Below are 19,227 nucleotides of genomic sequence, written 5' to 3'. Positions count from 1 at the left end.
GTCAGACTTGGATCTGAAAATTTTTGTGCAGTACCCATGCGTGGCGGTAGGGGGCGTTGTCTGCTGCGCCGGAAGTGACGTGCACGGTGCCTATAGAGGTGCCAACCCAGCGCACTGATGTCTGTTACTTTTTGCGACTTTCCACGGCAGAAGCATGGAGCCACAAAGTACACTGTCCACTGGTGTGGAATACCAGGTTGCTGAAAGGAGAAAGCCCTGTCCCTAGGAATCCGTTTGGAGAGCGGGGAGGATGAGTGGGTCAGTAACAAATCTGTGTCTAGATAGAGTCTCTACCAGATAAGGCCTTACCGAAGGTAAGTAACTTGTTCATCTGATAGAGACTTCTAGCTGCAGACTCCTTACCTGAGAATAGATACCCAAGCAATACCTGCCCAGAGGTGGGTCTGCGGGCCAATTTCACACAAGGCAGTTCTGCAGGACCAAACGGGCAAAATGCCCATCCCTACTGACCGGTCTGTGCAGGCAGTCGTGCTTGGTAAACGTGTGCAGGGAAGCCCTTGTTGCTATTTGGCAGATGTCCAGGTTTGGAACTCTATGTGCTAACACAGTGGTAGCAGCTTTAGCTCTGGTGGAATGAGAATGCAAACCCTCAGTGGGTTGTTTCTTAGCCAATGCACAGCCGATTTTGATACAGAGAATGATCCATCATGAGATGGTTCTCTGACCCTCCGTGCAGATGTTACAGCCACGAGAAAGGCTGTCTTGATCGTAAAGAGCCTGAGTGGACAATTGTGCAGGGGCTTAAAGGGAGCACACACAAGGAAAGTGACAATGAGATTGAAGTCCCACAGGGGCATAATAAAGGGAGGAGGTGGAAACAAATGTAAACCTTTCAGAAACCTACTTGCAATAGGAGATTTGAAGAGGGATGGCTGATCAGGCAACCACATAAAAGATGAAGTAGCCTCGAAAAATCTACTTACCCAATTTTATCAGGTCGAGCTATTTTTAGCACCTACCAGCCCCATCTTGTGAGTGAGGTTAGGCTGGAAAGGAACAGGTGTTCTGTTTATTCAGAAAGTGAATAAGCAATAAAGATGCCATTAAATCTTGTTTTTAATCTTTACACATTTGCTGTCTGAGGTCAAATGTCAGTTTGTCTTTTAACTAATAGTTGCTTGGAAAATTAAATTTATTTTTCTCTCTCTTATTAGAGTTAGAGGTTTTTGTCAAGTGTGCTGTCTGAAGAGGTCAGTTATTCTATAACACATAACATTTATATAAATAGCCTGTAAATCAATATTAATATTACAAATATTTCAAAATATATCAGGAATTACAATAGCACACTTTTTTTGTAATTAAGATTTGTGACGAGTTGAATAGGAGCAAAACAAACCAGAACACAAGCCAGAACACTTTACTTGGCGATGTGCACATGACACATATTTGCAGAAACTATTTCCAAACATTATTGTTTGTACACTATATAGTTTTATCAGTAAAGCTGCATGTCAGTATGAATGTTTGTAGCCATTTCAATGTAAAATATTCTGATTACAAATGACAGTGTGCTACCACTTCATGCTTCAGTTATGTATTTAAAAGTGAGTTTTAAACATAAAACAATCCTGCCCCCACCCTGATGACAATGCGGTTAATGAACTAAGAGGCAAGTCAGGGGTCATGTGTATCCTATATGTGGCTAGATTTTTATTATATATGGAAAAAAAGTTTAGTCTATTAAATCAAACAAAAGAGTTTTTTGTACAGCAGACATGCTGAACTCGCACATCTGATGGTGCTCTCATATGAGATAATGAAAAAAATGGAGGCTCAATGAATTAAAATATTTGCCCACGATTACATCATTTGAAACCAGTTTATGGGTCAAGAACATTACAAAAGGTCAAGTAGATTATTTAAGTCAGTAGACCTGCAGGTCTAGTAACATTTTTATGATTTTTCGAGGCCTGCTCAGAGTGCCCAGAGCAGAGTCCTGCTGGGCAAGAAAAAGGATGAAAAGGAGAACATGAGAAAGGGGGGCAGAAAGGGGATCTATCTGTCTTTCTGTACACCATGCCACAAATTTTCCCCAACGACTGGTGTTTACCGTCTTGGTGAAGGGAAGCCTGGCTGCCAAGATAGCGTTACAGACTTCGGGAGGAAGCTGTCAACTGTCACCGCTCAATCTCGATGCAAGAAGGCAGAGCGTTTACAGGTTTGGGTTTAGAACCCTCCACTGCTGATCCTCCCGAAGGGGCTACCTGACCGGAGGACCGATGGTCAAGCTCAACAGCTCGAAATACCAGACTCTCCGTGCCAAGTCTGTAAGCACAAGGATGAGGCCGGTCATTCCTGATCATCTTAAGGACTCTGGGCAGGAGTGGGATGGGCAGAAAGTCACACAGGAGGCCGGAGCTCCACTCGAGATAAAAAGACGTCTCTGGGCGAAAGCTGTCTTGGAAACTCCAGCACGCAGAACTACTGACATTTCATGTTCTGGGTGGTGGCGAATAGATTTGACCAAAGATATCCCCACTAGTGAAAGAGACATTGCACAACCTCCGGTTGAAGATGCCATCCATGATCCACTAGGCAGCTGCTCTGACATTCAGAAAGTCCACCAGATGTTGAGCCACCAGGAAAATGCCCTGATGTTCCAGCCATGTCCAGACATGCAGGGCCGCTTGATAAAGGATCCGCAACCCCACCCCGCTCTTTTTGTTGCAGTGCCACGTGGCAGTGGTGCGGTCCATGAACACCTGCACTAGCCTTCCCTTGTTGAAGGAAGAAAGGCTTTCGATTCCAGCCATATCACTTGGAGCTCTAACAGGTTGATTTGGAGTCCGGATTACACCGGAGACCAAAGGCCTCTGATCTCGACCGCTCCCAGCCGCCCCATCCCAGGAGTGACATCTGTCACTACAGTCAGATCTGGTTGGGGAAGGGATAGTGGTCAGTCACCTGACCCAATTGTGGTTTGTTAACCACCACTGCAGATCCTTTACAATTGCCTCTGAGATATGAACCAGGTCGGAGAGATTCCCCTGATGCTGCGCCCATGGAACTTCAGGTCCCACTGCAGAGCCCGCATATGTCAATGGGCATGTGTCACAAGCAGGATGCAGGAGGCCATGACGCCTAGCAGCCTCAGAGTCATTCTCACAACAAGCGTTGGCATAGCCAATAGGTCTCGCTTTTGGGACCTTATAAGTATTTAGTTATGCAGCACAATATCCTTGGTGCAACAACATCAACTGTTGCATGGGTAAACACTTATAAGGTCCCAAAAGAGAGACATATTGGCTATGCCAATGCTTGTTTACATAGTAACTGTTGAGTATCAGCTACGTCCTACTCCCAAATAGACAGCTAGCATGTCAACCGATCAGAGTGAGAGAAAGAGAGTGAGAGAAAGAGAGTGAGAGAAAGAGTGAGAGAAAGAGAGCGAGAGTGTGAGAGAAAGAGAGCGAGAGTGTGAGAGAAAGAGAGCAAGAGTGTGAGAGAAAGAGAGCAAGAGTGTGAGAGAAAGAGAGCGAGAGCGAGAGTGTGAGAAAGAGAGCGAGAGCGAGAGTGAGAGAAAGAGAGCGAGAGCGTGAGAGAAAGAGAGCGAGAGTGTGAGAGAAAGAGCAAGAGCGAGAGTGTGAGAGAAAGAGAGCGAGAGCGAGAGTGTGAGAAAGAGAGCGAGAGCGAGAGTGTGAGAGAAAGAGAGCGAGAGTGTGAGAGAAAGAGAAAGAGAGCGAGAGTGTGAGAGAAAGATAGCGAGAGCGAGAGCGAGAGAGAAAGAGAGCGAGAGCGAGAGAGAAAGAGAGCGAGAGCGAGAGAGAAAGAGAGCGAGAGCGAGAGAGAAAGAGAGCGAGAGCGAGAAAGAGAGCGAGAGCGAGAGCGAGAAAGAGAGCGAGAGCGAGAGAGAAAGAGAGCGAGAGCGAGAGAGAAAGAGAGCGAGAGCGTGAGAGAAAGAGAGCGAGAGCGTGAGAGAAAGAGAGCGAGAGCGTGAGAGAAAGAGAGCGAGAGCGAGAGAGAAAGAGAGCGAGAGCGTGAGAGAAAGAGAGCGAGAGCGTGAGAGAAAGAGAGCGAGAGCGTGAGAGAAAGAGAGCGAGAGCGTGAGAGAAAGAGAGCGAGAGTGTGAGAGAAAGAGCGAGAGTGTGAGAGAAAGAGAGCGAGAGCGAGAGAGAAAGAGAGCGAGAGCGTGAGAGAAAGAGAGCGAGAGCGTGAGAGAAAGAGAGCGAGAGAGAAAGAGAGCGAGAGCGTGAGAGAAAGAGAGCGAGAGCGAAAGAGAGCGAGAGCGAGAGCGAAAGAGAGCGAGAGCGTGAGAGAAAGAGAGCGAGAGCGTGAGAGAAAGAGAGCGAGAGCGTGAGAGAAAGAGAGAGAGCGTGAGAGAAAGAGAGCGAGAGCGTGAGAGAAAGAGCGAGAGCGTGAGAGAAAGAGCGAGAGCGTGAGAGAAAGAGAGCGAGAGCGTGAGAAAGAGTGTGAGAGAAAGAGAGCGAGAGAGCGAGAGAGAGCGAGAGAGAGCGAGAGAGAGAGCGAGAGAGAGAGCGAGAGAGCGAGAGAGAGAGCGAGAGAGAGAGAGCGAGAGAGAGAGCGAGCGAGAGAGAGAGAGCGAGAGAGCGCGAGAGAGAGAGAGAGCGAGAGAGCGAGAGAGCGCGAGAGAGAGAGCGAGAGAGCGAGAGAGATTTAGAAAGAGATTTAGAATGAGAGCGAGATTTAGAGAGAGATTTAGAGAGCAATAGATTTAGAGAGCAATAGATTTAGAGAGAGAGGCTTAGAGAGAGAGGTTTAGAGAGATATTTAGAAAGATTTAGGGAGAGGGAGAGAGAGAGAGAGAGAGATTTAGAGAGAGAGAGATTTAGACAGAGAAATTTAAAGAGTGAGATTTAGAGAGAGAGTGCTTACGTGCCGGGGCGGAGCTATATTTGGTGCATCAGGTGCAGTGGCACCGGGTAGCAGGAGTCTTAGGCGACACCTGAACTGCAGTTATGGTTTTATTTTTATAGCCCACTAGCAGAGTGGGTGTCCATTTTGTCTGCTTGTACAAGGGTGCCTGCCAGCCTTACTGCCCTACCGACTCCTGCCTGAAATAAAACACAGTTTATTGAATGCCGTGGCTGACTCAGGGAACTGTGCCTTGATGTTCTGTTCTGATCATTTCTATGTGGAAGTGCTTGGGTTATCAGACATGAAGAATTATGTCATGACAGTCGTGTGTGAATCATTAAAAATGTGTAAGCCCGACGTCCTCCCGGACACGTCACCATCATTACACCGTTTTCAATTGGACCCCCAGCGGTCCTCACGAAACCCGAGACTCGCACTTCCTGAATCGTACTCGCTGGGATAAACTCCTGCTAACCATTAGGGTGTCCATGTAGGAAGGAAATACGCGGACATTGGGTCTGTCTGATTTACAAAAAGAATACATCAGCGCTCGTAGTGACTTTCCTACGGACGGAGGCATAGCCAATAGGTCTCGCCTTTGGGACCATATAAGTTTTTAGCCATGCAGTACATTATTCTGGGTGCTTAACACTTACACGTTTTACTACATGTAGCACTGGGTGGGATACAGAAGTTTATGGGGTCCGTCATTGGAATTTGCAGGGGAGCCCCATCATTTTGAGTTATGCAACTGAGGGTAGTAACTTAAAAGTTGCTCCCCTGTCACTGGAGCAGTTCTGCCCCACTGAGAGCACGCAGCCAGGGGCAGCTATGCTAAGATAGGCCACCCTTATGTGCTCCTTCTGTAGGAGTCGCTATGCTACCACTCACATGTTCACAAGAACACGCGCACACAAGCTGAAACACTCACCTTCTGAGCGCGGAGACTTAAAAAGAACAAGCGCAGCCTGGCTGAAGCAGGGGGGTGGGTAAAACAACAGAGCAGGGAGAAGGACGTGGTGGGTCAAAAGCAGCTGGGGTGTTGTCTGTAAACAACAAGCTCTCTGCATTGCGCAGATTGTTAAACCCCTGTCCCGGCTGCGTACGTCGGGAGGGACCAAGGAATGCAGATTTAAAATGGAGCGGCTGGAATGAGAACCCATGCGCGTCCCTTGTGATGGTTACTGGATGACTAGCGGCGGTGAAAGTGAAACCTAACGCGCTGACACGATAGGAAAATAAGCCCCCACTGACCCCGTAGTTTGGAAGGGGGGGCTCAAATTTTGTTATGCCACTGCAGGGAGCAGGATGAGGTGGTGTTTTAAAAGCAGGGGGGCTTGTTAAAAACCATGGCGGCAAGCAGGTCAGGGGCTAGTGGGTCAACACAACGAGTGCACGTCTAAGGTAGAGCTGCTGACCCTGGAACTGGGTTCAACTCTCGGCGTTGGCTCGCTATGCCGTGATCTTGGGCAAATCACTTAATCACCCCAGTGTAATTGAAAACAAGCGTAATTTATTTAAAAAGAATTACGATTAGAGTCTGTAAATAAAAGAAAAATAGTAACTAAATAAAGGTACTATGGTACCATGTAAAGTGATTGAACAGCGCTTTTTGCTTGCTTGCGTGAGGAAGAGAAGTAAGAGGGGAACTTAGCATCTCACAAAACTCTTCCGTGCAGTAAGGGAGGGGGAGGAGCGGGTGAGAGAGGGGGAGGAAAGCCAGCCATGCGAGGAAAGAAATGCCTGCTAAAGTGCTTCATTCATGCTAAACGTTGCATGGACAAGCGTAATTTATTTAAAAAGAATTACGATTAGAGTCTGTAAATAAAAGTAAAATAGTAACTAAATAAAGGTACTATGGTACCATGTAAAGTGATTGACCAGCGCTTTTTGCTTGCTTGCGTGAGGAAGAGAAGTAAGAGGGGAACTTAGCATCTCACTAAACTCTTCCGTGCAGTAAGGGAGGGGGAGGAGCGGGTGAGAGAGGGGGAGGACAGCTGGCCATGCGAGGAAAGGAATGCTAGAAACCAGGATAGCAGCTGTGCGCGTGCACGACATCGCGAACTCAAGGTGGAGGCCTGAAAAAAGCCACTAGGTTAGCACTTCCAAAACCCGCTTACTAAAACTCTCGCCAGAGCAGCGCTATAAGCGCTGGCTCAGGCGAGACCTAAAAATGCAAGATAGAGGTTGAAACATCGGTATTGTAGCCTGAATATCCTGGACTTGCCGTTCAGGAGGATGGGCCTGAAACAGCACCGTGTCCAGAATAGCCCAATGAAAGGAAGCGTCTGAGGAGTCAGGTCTGACTTAGATACGTTGATAGTGAACCACAGCGAATGCAGGAAGTCCGTCATAGTCTGGAGGTGGGAGACAACAGTTTGGGCGAGTCGACCTTCAACAGCCAGTCGTTGAGAAAGGGGAATACTGGCAACCATGCTCTACGCAGACGAGTTGCAACCACCGCCATCACCTAAGTGAACACCCAAGGAATGCTGCTAAGGCCAAAGGGGAGCACGTCAAACTGAAGGTGCTTGTTATTTACCGTGAACTGCAAGTAACTAACGTCTGTGGATGGGCAGGACGGGGATGTGAAAAAACGCATCCTGTAAGCCCAAATCTACCATCCAGTCTCCTGGGTCCAGGGCAAGCAGGACCTGAGCAAGAGTGCCCATTTTGAACTTCTTTTTGAGGAAAAAATTGAGAGAGCACAAGTCAAGGACAGGACGAACACCTCCGTCCTTCTTGGGCACCAAAAAGTAGCGTGAACAGCAACCACGACCCACTTCTGACGTCAGCACTCTCTCACTGGCTCCCTTGGCCAAGAGAGCCGTCACTTCCTGGCGGAGAAAGGATAGGTGGTCCTCCATCTCCTGTAGCAAGTAGGTGCCATGTTGGGAGGGGTAGACATGAAGGGGGAGAGTAGCCCCTTCGGACAGTCTGTGAAACTCACCTGTCCGATGTTATGAACTTCCAGTTGGGAAGGCGATGGCGAATCCTGCCGTCCACTGGGTGCCCATGATGGTAATAGGGCAGATTAGGATGGATTGGAGGCTGCGGCTGACGAGGTGGTTGTGGACTAACCCGACAGCTGGGTGCTCAACCCACGGAGCCGGTCGGCACCATGTCCTTGGCTGCGTAGAGGCTGAGAAGCTTGTGCACCAAGTAGCTGGGCGGGTACAGGCTTAGCTCAAAGCCCCTTACATGGCCACAAAAGGAGTGAAAAGCAGATTGGTGTTGGTGAGGGGCCATGGAAAGGACTTAGGACCTGGCTGTAGCCCTGCTGTCCTTAAAGCAGTCCACCACTGAATCTGCTTCGTCTCAGAAGAGGTGGGAGCCATCAAAGGGCATGTCCATAAGTGATGCTTGGACATCAGAGCATGGGAATAGCAGCCCAAAAGGTCTGAGGTATTCATGGACCACAGTGCCAGGATGGTGGAAGAAAACATTTTCTTGCCAGAGCTATCCAGCCTCTTGGATTCCCGATCCATCAGTGTGGTTGGGAATGTGCCAGGATTTATGTGGGAGGTGGTAGCTTGGATCACCAAGCTCACTAGGGTGGGGTGTTGGGTGAACAAGTTTGGGTCCCCAGGTTCAGGGCAGTGGTGGTGGGCAATCGTCCTGTTAACATAAGCCCCTGTCTTGGACTTGGACCAAGTCCCAAGCAGGACACCAGTAAGTGCCTCATTAAAAAGGCAGAAGCGGTTCTGATCGGGACACTCCCGGCTGAAGCACTTCGGTCAAGACATTCGTCTTGACTGCCAGCGAGGACAAGCTGAGGTCCAGGACTTCTGCTGCCCTCCTCACCACCATTGCTAATGAAGCTTCCCTCCTCCGTAGCCACAAGAGGGGAAAAAAAGCATGCCAGATCCTCACACCAGTCCTAAGTCTCACAAAGCTGGTATTCTTCAGGGTCCAGCGACCCCTTTCATTCCTCCTCGTGCCCTAGCCCATAAAAATAATGCTCAGGCTCCGGCCTGGCTCAATCGGTGCCAGAGTCTGCGTCAGACGCCGTCTCTTCGGCTCCCTGTCGTAATCAGGCATATCAAAGGGGATGGCGGCCCCAGCTGTGCCGGAAGTGTCGGCCTCAGGACCAGCTCCGTGGACGGCCCAAAATCTATCATAAAAAAGTTATCCCCAAGACCATCAATCTAATAATGTTCAGCTAGAAAACAAAAATGGTTTCTCCAAACGTCAATGACTTGACTTGTTCTAATTTAAAAAGTACTTCAATGGTGTACACAAAATGAGATCGTGCCAATAGAAATAATCATAACAGTGCTCTTAAAATAAATAAATGAGTGGGAATATACAAGGTATCATGTTTCTTATTCCAAACATTTTTTGTTGTTGTGGTTGTTAACAAGACAAACATTTTACATGTACTGTTTTACACACCCTCGAAAAGAGGTTACACTTCTGACCACATTAATTTGAAATCACATAAATCATTAAACTTAGAGGAATTAATCATAAAACATCGACAGATTTAAGTGTCTCGTGTCCAACACTATCATATTGCTGGGGCAAGTCTCAATTTGCACCCTCGTATCTACAGTTCAAACTGGTACTGCTCAGCCCTATTTTGAAAGGTGGTCAGAGGTTATTATGCACATGGAATCATGAATTCCATCATTGACAGTACACACATATATGAACAAATTTATACATCAAATGACAGCTCTTGGCCACTCTCTTAAATACGCCATACGCCGAAGCGTTTCGACCTTCACGGTGGGCCGGTGGTGCGTTTAAAAGAAGGTCTTCCTCAGGGCTGTGAACTTTGTGGACACTGTGTGAAATATTAAATCAAATAATGAATATCTGGAAAGTGGCCTTGTATTCCCTATAATGTCGGTATATAGCATGTATCAACCAACTTGTATGGAGACAAACCGTGAAAACAGTTGGTTTCGGCTACTTTTCTAGAAAATCAGAACTTCCTTTGTTGGTGGGTCATTCCATATTTAGTTTCAGCGTTTGGCTCTGCATTAGAAAGGAGCAGATAACAGTGTTGAGTCCTGTTACCGAAAAGCTTTTTCAAGCCAAATGTCGGTACCAAAAATCCTCAGTTTCCGAGAGGAGGATATTGTGGAACTTCTGAGATGACCTTCTACACTTAACATTGAAAATAAAAAAAATAATCCAAGACAGCAATCTGAAGTCGAAAAAATCACCAGATTGAAGAAAAAACAGATAAGAACGGTACTCCATGGAGAGGTGCTCTTGGAACATTAAGAGCAGGCACAATGCTGGTAGGACTGCAAGTAAAAAACATACCAGTCATCTTTGTAGACCACCCGGAAAATTTGGATGACTTCACCATATTGGAACAAAATATTCACGATTGGATGTTTTTATCCATCAAGACAGCAGAAAAATTAAGCATCAAGGAATTGGAACTCCTCAAGGAACTTGAAGAAGCTTTACTATCTAACGAGGCCATTGAAAATGCCCAAACACTTTTGAACAAACTGAAAAAGATAACGCGGTGTTTAAGAAAAACACTGAAGACTTAAAGAGAGCTAAACTGCAGAAAGACTTCATTACTTTCAGTGAGAAGAAAGCACATCCATATCTGGACAAAGACTTTTACAAGCAACCAGAGCACACGGGAGCTTTGAGACAATTCTCAGGAAGAAGTAGAAAGAAATGCATTACTTTTTCAGACACTTCATCATACTCAGACAGTTCAAACGAATCCAAGCCCCCAACCAGCGCCAGATACCATCAACAGGGCCAATCCTTTCAAGTACAGGAGCCTTTTTTAGAAAGAGGCCGAAGACGCCCCCGGGGACGCAACAGAGGCAAACAATGGTTCAACCCAAAATCAATACCAGGGCGAAATCACCACGAGGAGGTAGACGTACAGATGGTAACAGCAGAGATGATTCCCATTTACAACTTATCGAATCGGAACCTAGACCATGATGAGACCACATTACTATGTAAAGGTCTGACATTTATTCCAACTACTAGCCCTGATTTTATTCAGACAAGACTATAGATGTTACAATTATTTCACAAGATGCAATTGCAAATATTATTTTCTGAACATACCAGTCAACCAGAAATCAATTACGCTGGACTGAAAGAATCCTCCACTTTCTATCCACCAACTAGTAGTATGCTGATTGAACTTCAAACATTTGATTTTTTTTTTTAATGAGGGACATAGATGAATAAGAAAGAAAAAAAAGACATACGTGAACTGGAACTTGACAAAAAATGAAAAAGATGCATTGACAAGAATCAAGGATGACCATGATAGAATTATCAAGCCCGCCGATAAAGGCGGAGGAATAGTGATCATGGAAAGGAACAACTATGAGAGAGAGGTGCTCCGTCAACTTGATAACCAAGATCATTATAAAAAAAATCTGTTACAATCCCAGTAGTATGGTCACAACAAATCTACTCCACTCAAGAAAATGGTTGGCTCTCTAAAAAGAAAGCAAAATATTTACTGAACAAAAATCCAAGAATGCCTTTAATACACACTCTTCCCAAAATCCACCAAGATCCTATGAACCCACCAGGGAGACCAATAATCTCGGGGTGAATTCCATTTTAGAAAGACCAGCTAAGTACATCGATACATTCCTGAAACCTCTCATCTCCTCCATTCCGAGTTACTTAAAAGATACCATTCAAGTGATTAACATCTTGGAAGGCATGCCATTTGATCCAATCACAGATTATTTTGTAACTCTAGACATGGTCAGCCTCTACATGAACATTCCACAAGATACAGGTTTAGAAGCATTGGAGATCTTTCTTAACAAAAAGGGCCCACCCACACCAAGTCCCCACATGGTTTCTATTGTAAATAGCTGAAGTATGTCTAAAAGTCTAAAATACAATTTTTTCAAATCCAATGACAGCTGTTATTTCCAAATCAAAGTGACAAAGATGGGATGTCCCTTCATCCCAGAGATGGCCTTTATGTTTATGGCATTATACGAACAAAAATGGATTCATAGCAATCCATATGAGGAACACATCGTCACATGGAAACGCTATATTGATGACGTTTTCATGGTTTGGGGAGGTCCTACAGAAAAGATCAGCCAGTGTTGGAATTCTGTGACTGGTAGATGCAGTGATATTCAATGATATTCAATTTTCCTTATACTTCAGAAAAAAGAAATCAACTTCTTATATATCACAGTGAAGCATGAAGACTCTAATTTTCACAACACTGTATACCAAAAACACAGACAGAAACACCCTTGCACTACTCTAGATTCCGCCAAAGGAATCTACGCAGCAACCTCCCGTACAGTCAGTTCCACAGGATTAGGAGGAATTGTTCCAAACGAGAAGATTATTTCAGCAATGCAAAAACCTTGTTGAATAAAATACAACAGTGTAATTACTCATGGAAACTTTTGAGAGCTTTCAAAAGGGCCTGGTACATGCCCCGAGAATCACTGTTGGTTTCCAACTAGCTCAACAGAAATAACCCCTCTGGTTTGTGTGACCACATTCTCCTGTGTAACAAATTATATAAAAAAGATTGTAAGAACTGGACAACCGTGAAAAGCCATGAAAAATTGAAGGAAGTTCCCCTTTTTGCTCTTAAACGCAATAAAAATCTGAGAGACAATTTGGTGAGAGCTAATACAAACCACATGACAGAAATGCCCTCCTTACGTACTATGCTTGGTTAACTCCCTCTTAAAGGTCATCACAAATGTGGGAATTGTACATAATGTTGCGAGTACTGTAGAGGGAGAATATTTCTCCTACCGTGGCACCACGATTAAACATTCTGAATTTATCAACTACAATACTCAAAATGTGATATATTGCGTGACATGCCCACACCACTTGGCGTATGTTGGAAAAACATCTCAGGCCATCAAGAAAAGGATCACCCACGCGAGGCTCGGTGCTGAGCGGCTGGTGGGTGCGGCGCTCCCTCTCCCCGCTGGGGTACGCTGGGGATAACGGATACAGCGCTCATCTACTGGGGCCCTGACTTTAACTTCCTTCTATGTTGAGTGCACCTTTGTGGCCTGCGAGGAGGGGCTGACTGCGGGGTCGCATTCTGTTCCTGAGGTGGAGTGCCTGGAACTGTGTAGGCCCTACCACCCCTTGGTGCCGCTGTGTGAGGAAGTGTCTGTCCTGCAGTGTCTATTAGCGGCCTGTCGTGGGGAACTGACTCTGTGGCTACACTACCCGATTGCATGCCCCTGCTCCCTCTACCCAGATGCTTGGACCGGGCCTGATCTTGACTGTGGGGGCACACGGGCTGCAAACCATTTGAGAGTGCCAGGGGGAGCTCACTTTGTTCATACCTTGCTGTCTTGCCAAAAAACCTACCCCTTGCTTACTGTCTGGCAACCTGTGTCACCTGGCCTCCAGGGAGTAGTTGCTTTGTGGTAGGAGCACATCCGGGACATATACCGTTGAGCTGTCATTCTTGAGCCTCTGGAACATGGGGATGTGTCCATTGCACGGACATCAGTATCTGCTGGGAGCCATAACTCAGTTGTAGGGTTGCGGCTCTGCCTTGCACAGTCACATTTTTCATGATTTTTAGCGCTGGCTTGGTTCTGATTGACGGCGTGCCTGGGTAGCCATATGGCTCCTGTATTGTAAGGAAAGTTAGCTGTACTTTTTGAACTCTACACCGAGCCTATTGTTGGATATTGTGTCTGTAGGGAGCGGCTACACAGCTGTGGTGGTTGTTCAGTACCTATATTCTCCGTCACTAACTATGGGGAAGCCGAACAAGTCACAGCCCCGCCTCACGCTTGAGGCATGAAAGTTAGGCAGGGTCCACTAAAAAGCCTGCTGCAAGTTTCAGTATGGTCCACAATATGTCTTTAACATTACAAAGGTCGCAAAAGTAATCATGGTGGCTCTGTCAGGTGAAGGAGTAGGGAGCACGTATGAAGTTTTTCATGGGTAACTACCTCAAGGCAAGAAAGAAGCCTTGCATTTGAAAACCACAATTTTGGCCATTGTCAGGAAATGAAGCCCTCAGAGGGCATTCTGAGTCTTTACTTGTACAGAATGATAATCTTCATTTATATGTAGTGCAGATTCCGGTAAAAATATGTATTTTTTTTTTACCTTTTTCAGTTTTTAGGTCAAGTCTGGGAAGTGCATGTGCTGCCCTGCGAGGCATGCTGTAATCTAGACTGTGGCTTGTAGCACCTCCCATCTTTTCTATTTGTTCCTGTTCGTGCATAAATGCATGCTTTTAGTTGGTCAGCATGCTTAATTAGTCCTACCTTTTTGTGTTTAAAACCCTCCCAGGAGACTGCCCCTGTTGCACGTGGTCCTACACTTTTATTTTTACAGGTTCCGTTGTGTGCACTATTTGTTTTTTCTTGGTTGCCTCAGCTTATGTATTAGCACAGTGCCCCCTTAACAGATGATGTGCTTCATGTTTCGGCTGGCATTTGCATCGCAGGTTTCATTTTGGTTTTACTTTGGAGGCCGTGCTCCTTTTAACAAAGTGCCACTTTCATTTTCGCCATCCCGTCTTGTTTCCTGCTCGTCCTGTGCCGTGTCTCCCTTCACTCCACCCACACCACCCCTCCGAGAGCGCTGCTTGTATTTCAATTGATTTGCCCAAATCACAGGATGTTGATCCCAGAGTCTGCAGCTCTGACCGCACACCCTTCACAGCATGTTTGATGCCATTTCATTGCTCTTTTGAGAAAAAAAAAGTCACCAGATGGAATCATTTATAAGCTCAAATACTGTTCCAGTCACATTGTGCAATCTCTCTCCAACCCCTCACTGCTTTCATTTTCACAATTGCGTCTTGTTTCCTGCTCTCCCTGTGCCGTCTCTCCCTACCCCTTCACTCCTCACCCACCACCCCTGTCAATCAGCATCCACCCTTCGGTTCTGGGAAGGAATCTCAAGTGTTGTGGTGTCCTTGCAGTCTGCAGCAATGCTACAGTCTACAGCGTTTCGCTGCAGAGCAGCTGTAGTGTGTATGCAGAAAAGGAGCGCAGGAAGCACTCCTTCCTCTATTGTTTAGGCTCAGCGTGTGCAAAGCACTTTGACTTTTTCATTTAAGGATATAATAAAGAAAAAGATAAGTGCTGGATGTGCTCCCCCTTTTACTGCTAGGAAAAGCACGTGGAGTGTGCTCCGACAGTTTCTCTTTCAACTTTGTGCTTGTAAAAGGAAATTCAATGCGCTAGAACGCTTGCCTCAACATTACCGGAAAACAGCGCGTGAATACACTTGCCCTTTTTTTATGTTTAATGAAATTCAACAAGAAAAAAGCACTATAAGCGCTCGACGCAACCTATTTAAACCAGTGCCTAAAGTCAAGTTGGATATTATTTGGAAAGCAAAGAGCCCTGCTGACAAAAGACCTTTCGTACTAATCCTTAATCTTTTGAGTGCACATATATTCATTCTTCCTTACAGCCTTGCTTGTGGTATATATGGAGGTTCTGGGATTCTAGTCCACATTTTCTGTTTCTGGAATGAACACACTGATATTAGCATTCTCTATGTTCCTTTGTGTATTCAATAGTGCAGGTTTCATCCTTTCCTGGAACTTGTGAGAGAGACCTATGGTGTTAAGCTCTGCCTATAGACACTTCTACTCTTCAGATGTGACAGCCTGCAGGGTGTTAGGTAATACGAAGGATTTAGTGGGGAGTAGATTTTTTTTTAAAGTTACAAACACCTTGAATAATTATTCCTTTTTTCCTTATAAGTCTCACTGCTTGCTGTTCCTTCCCTACAGCCCTTTCTCTCGCTTGATCACCCTAACCTTTATGGTAAGCAGAATTGAGGATATCGACGGGTGGACTATATTTACAGTTGTACTTATCCTAAGAAGCACTCATTCCATCAAAGATTCTGGACAGCCATATGGCGGATGGTCCAGTGCAATTACACTGTGCTGAACAGCTCCACACTTCATTTCTGAGGTAGTATGTTTTTCATAGCCAGCAGGCTCATATCCGGAGTTCCTTTGCAAGGGCGCTACATGATTCTGTAAGTGGTTTGATCAGAAGCAGAATACATGACTGTTAATAGATGGGTTCACTTAAATTGCTACACAATTCAACAATGGTGACTAATGTTGCCATGTCCATGCTACAACATTACTAACAGGTGTTTTCAGCTAATGATATAGGTAAAGTATGCAGGACTTTTTATTGGCATCACAGTTGGGGGAGGCTACTTATCGAGACACCTTGGTAAATCTGTCTTCTCTTCCATGGAAAGGTGTGAGAGAACAATGGTTTGGTGTGTGATGTGGCTTTAGCATTTAAGTGTGGTACCTCAGGCTGGCCAAGGTCAGCTGTAAGAAGGTGGACTAGCATGAGACAGCGTTGGTATTGATTGAACGGTTTCCTCTTAACTCCTCAATGTTCCTGCACAGCTCTTCCAATCCCGCACTGCTCTCCCATCCCCACGCTGTGCAAGCCCCTGTAGCCAGCTTGCTGTGTGACTGGATTTGATTCTCTAAAGTCTTAATCGGACAGAGGACAATCATTTGTACTCATCACACTGCTTCAAACCAATTTGGCAGGCGAGTCAGCTTCTTTAGAGGAATCATCATCTTCTCAAACTCTTAAAACATTATAGGATGTTCATTTCCAAGAATCCATACTGCACTTGAACCTATTTGAATCCTCCAAATTCTAGTACTACACCTGTTCAGAGTGTTTACCCTAACTGCTACTCTGGTGGTGTAATTTGGTATTGTATGCCAGGAAACGTCTGCTAACTATGACTGCCAACAGAAACTCTGCGTCCAGCTCTAGAAAGAATGCCCCAGGGCTTATTATGTCCTCCACCTTAAGTGCATGCAAAAGTGAAAGAGGGAGCAGGTAACAATATTTGTGCTCGTCACTTACAATGTTGGTAATTAGCTACCCCCATGTAAAGAGCAAACCGTATCCCTTGCAGAGGGCGGCTTTCAGAAAAAAACACAAACACTTTTCAAAAGTCCTGGTATGGATTTCCATAAAAATATTTGTTTTTAATTCGAATTAAAATATAAATACCTATGGTTAGAAATGACATGACCTGCCAGCAGATTTTAATAAATAACATCTAAAGTTGCAAACACACTAATAATGAAGTAATATCACCTGAAAAATGTGAATCTGATGTAACAGCAATGCAAAGGGATAGGTATGAACACACTATTACCCTGACCTGCGTATGATCACTGTTAACTCAACCTGCTCTTTTTTTCCCTCCTGATTTCATCCATTTCCGACGAGGAACTTCTTTATTGCCTCAGCCATAAAGCTCCCCATAGTGATCAGGTATCAGGTAAAGGCCAATGAAAGAATAGCTCATCTTCACATAAACAATTTTACATCAACATATTTTTTAGACAGTACTTTAGAATGACTTGGGAGAGTAACTACTGGTCTAAAATGAATCCTAGCGTACTCACGACTCCACTACAAAACTGTGTGAAACCAATTCATGATGGACGCAATTTCCTACAACTATAAACATTTCCATGAGCATTGTAGCAAAGGAGGGCAAATTGTTTATGTGGTCGAAGGCCTACAGAGCAGTGTAACTATTGGGTAGAGTCGCAGCCTACATTAGAAATAATTTGTGGGTAAAGATGTAGCTTAAAGCTACAAACATTTTTCTTGTTATTATAAGCTCGCAATTGTGATAAATAAGAAGCACGAGGTATAGGATGATTAAGTAATTTGACAATATTAAGTAGGGTAGTATAGCGATTAATCTACTGTTGCTTCAACGGTTTAGGCACTAGATAAAAAGTGGATGGCTGCTAATCTCATCAACCAAATATTACTTAACGAACATTAAAAGCAATGATTTCATTGTAATTAAAGGTTTAATGCTAGACTTTTAGGGCATATAGTCTTGGATCTGATGCAGATTGTTCTTGAGAGTCCGCTGCTGTATCTCTCCTGATTTTCAGATAGATAAGATGGCACACTGAAAATGTCTTATACTACGTTCCAAAGAACACTCTTGCACCATTTTAAAGACTTACTGTCTGACTTGTCACATCACAGCCATTTACTCACCAACTTAAGAAGTGGGTATTATTATAGAAGTCCCCATCAGCAATCCCAAAGGAAATGTTAAGAGCTTGGATTATGTAGTGCTCTTGCAGGTTCTCCCCAAAGTAGGCTTGGGCAATCGTTCTGGCCACGTTTAGAGTACCATTCTGGTCCCGGAGGTCGTAAAACTGGCATGGCAAAGCCTCTTCCCGTCTAGCTATGGGTGAGTTGTAGGCCACCGACTTCCACTGCATAAAACTCTGGGTGTGGCTCTTGTTTTCTGCATGCGACAACATCTGGGCCATCTATCCAAAAATGAAAGGCGCAGAGTCAGAATATAAACCGTAAGACAACACACACTAATAGAGGCTCTCTAGAATTGGTGTACTTGTTGTCCTTGGCACATAATGCTTCAATCAACCAATCCTTCTCCTGCCTCAAATGACCAAAAGTGTGACTTGCTGAGCATTTGTGCTAATATTTCAGATGTTGCAAAACACTTTTAGCTTAACAAAAGGTAACACTTGCGAAGAAGCACTGAACAGCAGAGAAGACCCTCAAAGATTCCTATACACGAGTACTATGCAGCTGTTCAAAGAGTGAAACTCAATTACATTTTATGTGAAAGACCTAAACCAAGATGAGTAATGGCAACTATAGTTCCTTACAATGATTTGTAAGCCTGTCAAGCTTGAATCCAGTGGCACAGCGAGTAAGGGACCCACGTCTTGGCAATCCCTGGGCCACTTAGGGCGAGCATAGTAAACACAACATGATGGACGTAGTGCTGAAACGTTTCAACCACTTACCCCCCATTCAAGAGATCTGGGCTTTATACATCGTTCTTTTGCTCACTATGCTACCCCAGTTTGGACCCAGCCATATGTAAATCAGTCTTGACCCTGCTCCTCATGGGACAGTCCAGCCCGAACTGTCAGGCCAGGTCCTCCCTGGACGGAAACAAGCAGCCTGGGACTGGTTTTGGGTTATCACCCCCCCCCCCCCCATCAGCCACACTAACTTGAATCCAGTGGCACAGCGAGCAAGCGACCCATGTCTTGGCATCCCCACGGCGAACATAGTAAATACAACAAGATACTGAAACTTTTCAACCACTCACCCACAGTCAAGAGATCGGGGTTTAATCCATTGTTCTTTTGCTCACTATGCCACCCCAGTTTGGACCCAGCCATATGCAAATCAGTCTTGACCCTGGTCCTCATGGATCAGATCTGTGACTGGGGGAGAGTGTTTGAAAAGTTTCAACAATCCGTCCATCATTTTATTTTGTGACGTAAGTAGTTGTGTACAATTCGCAGCAAGAAGCTTCAATGTTCATACTCAGCTCTGGGATAAACTCCTCTTTCAAATGATAGGAAAATGTGTCCTTAGCATT

General features: G+C 45.2%; 1 protein-coding gene across 1 annotated transcript in view; it reads right to left on the bottom strand.

Annotated features, from left to right (window-relative positions):
* Positions 1 to 19,227, bottom strand: part of GLMP (glycosylated lysosomal membrane protein) — an 86,118-nt gene that overhangs the window by 15,168 nt on the left and 51,723 nt on the right. Inside the window, exon 5 of the mRNA XM_085639438.1 lies at positions 17,856 to 18,136. Coding sequence (XP_085495564.1) covers positions 17,856 to 18,136 — 281 coding nt within the window. The remainder of the gene's footprint in view (positions 1 to 17,855; positions 18,137 to 19,227) is intronic.

The sequence above is a fragment of the Triturus cristatus genome, chromosome 12 (assembly GCF_964204655.1).
Source record: "Triturus cristatus chromosome 12, aTriCri1.1, whole genome shotgun sequence".
NCBI classification, from domain to species: Eukaryota; Metazoa; Chordata; class Amphibia; order Caudata; family Salamandridae; genus Triturus; species Triturus cristatus.
Note: the sequence above shows the minus strand (reverse complement) of the source record. Positions and strands in the feature narration are given on the sequence as shown.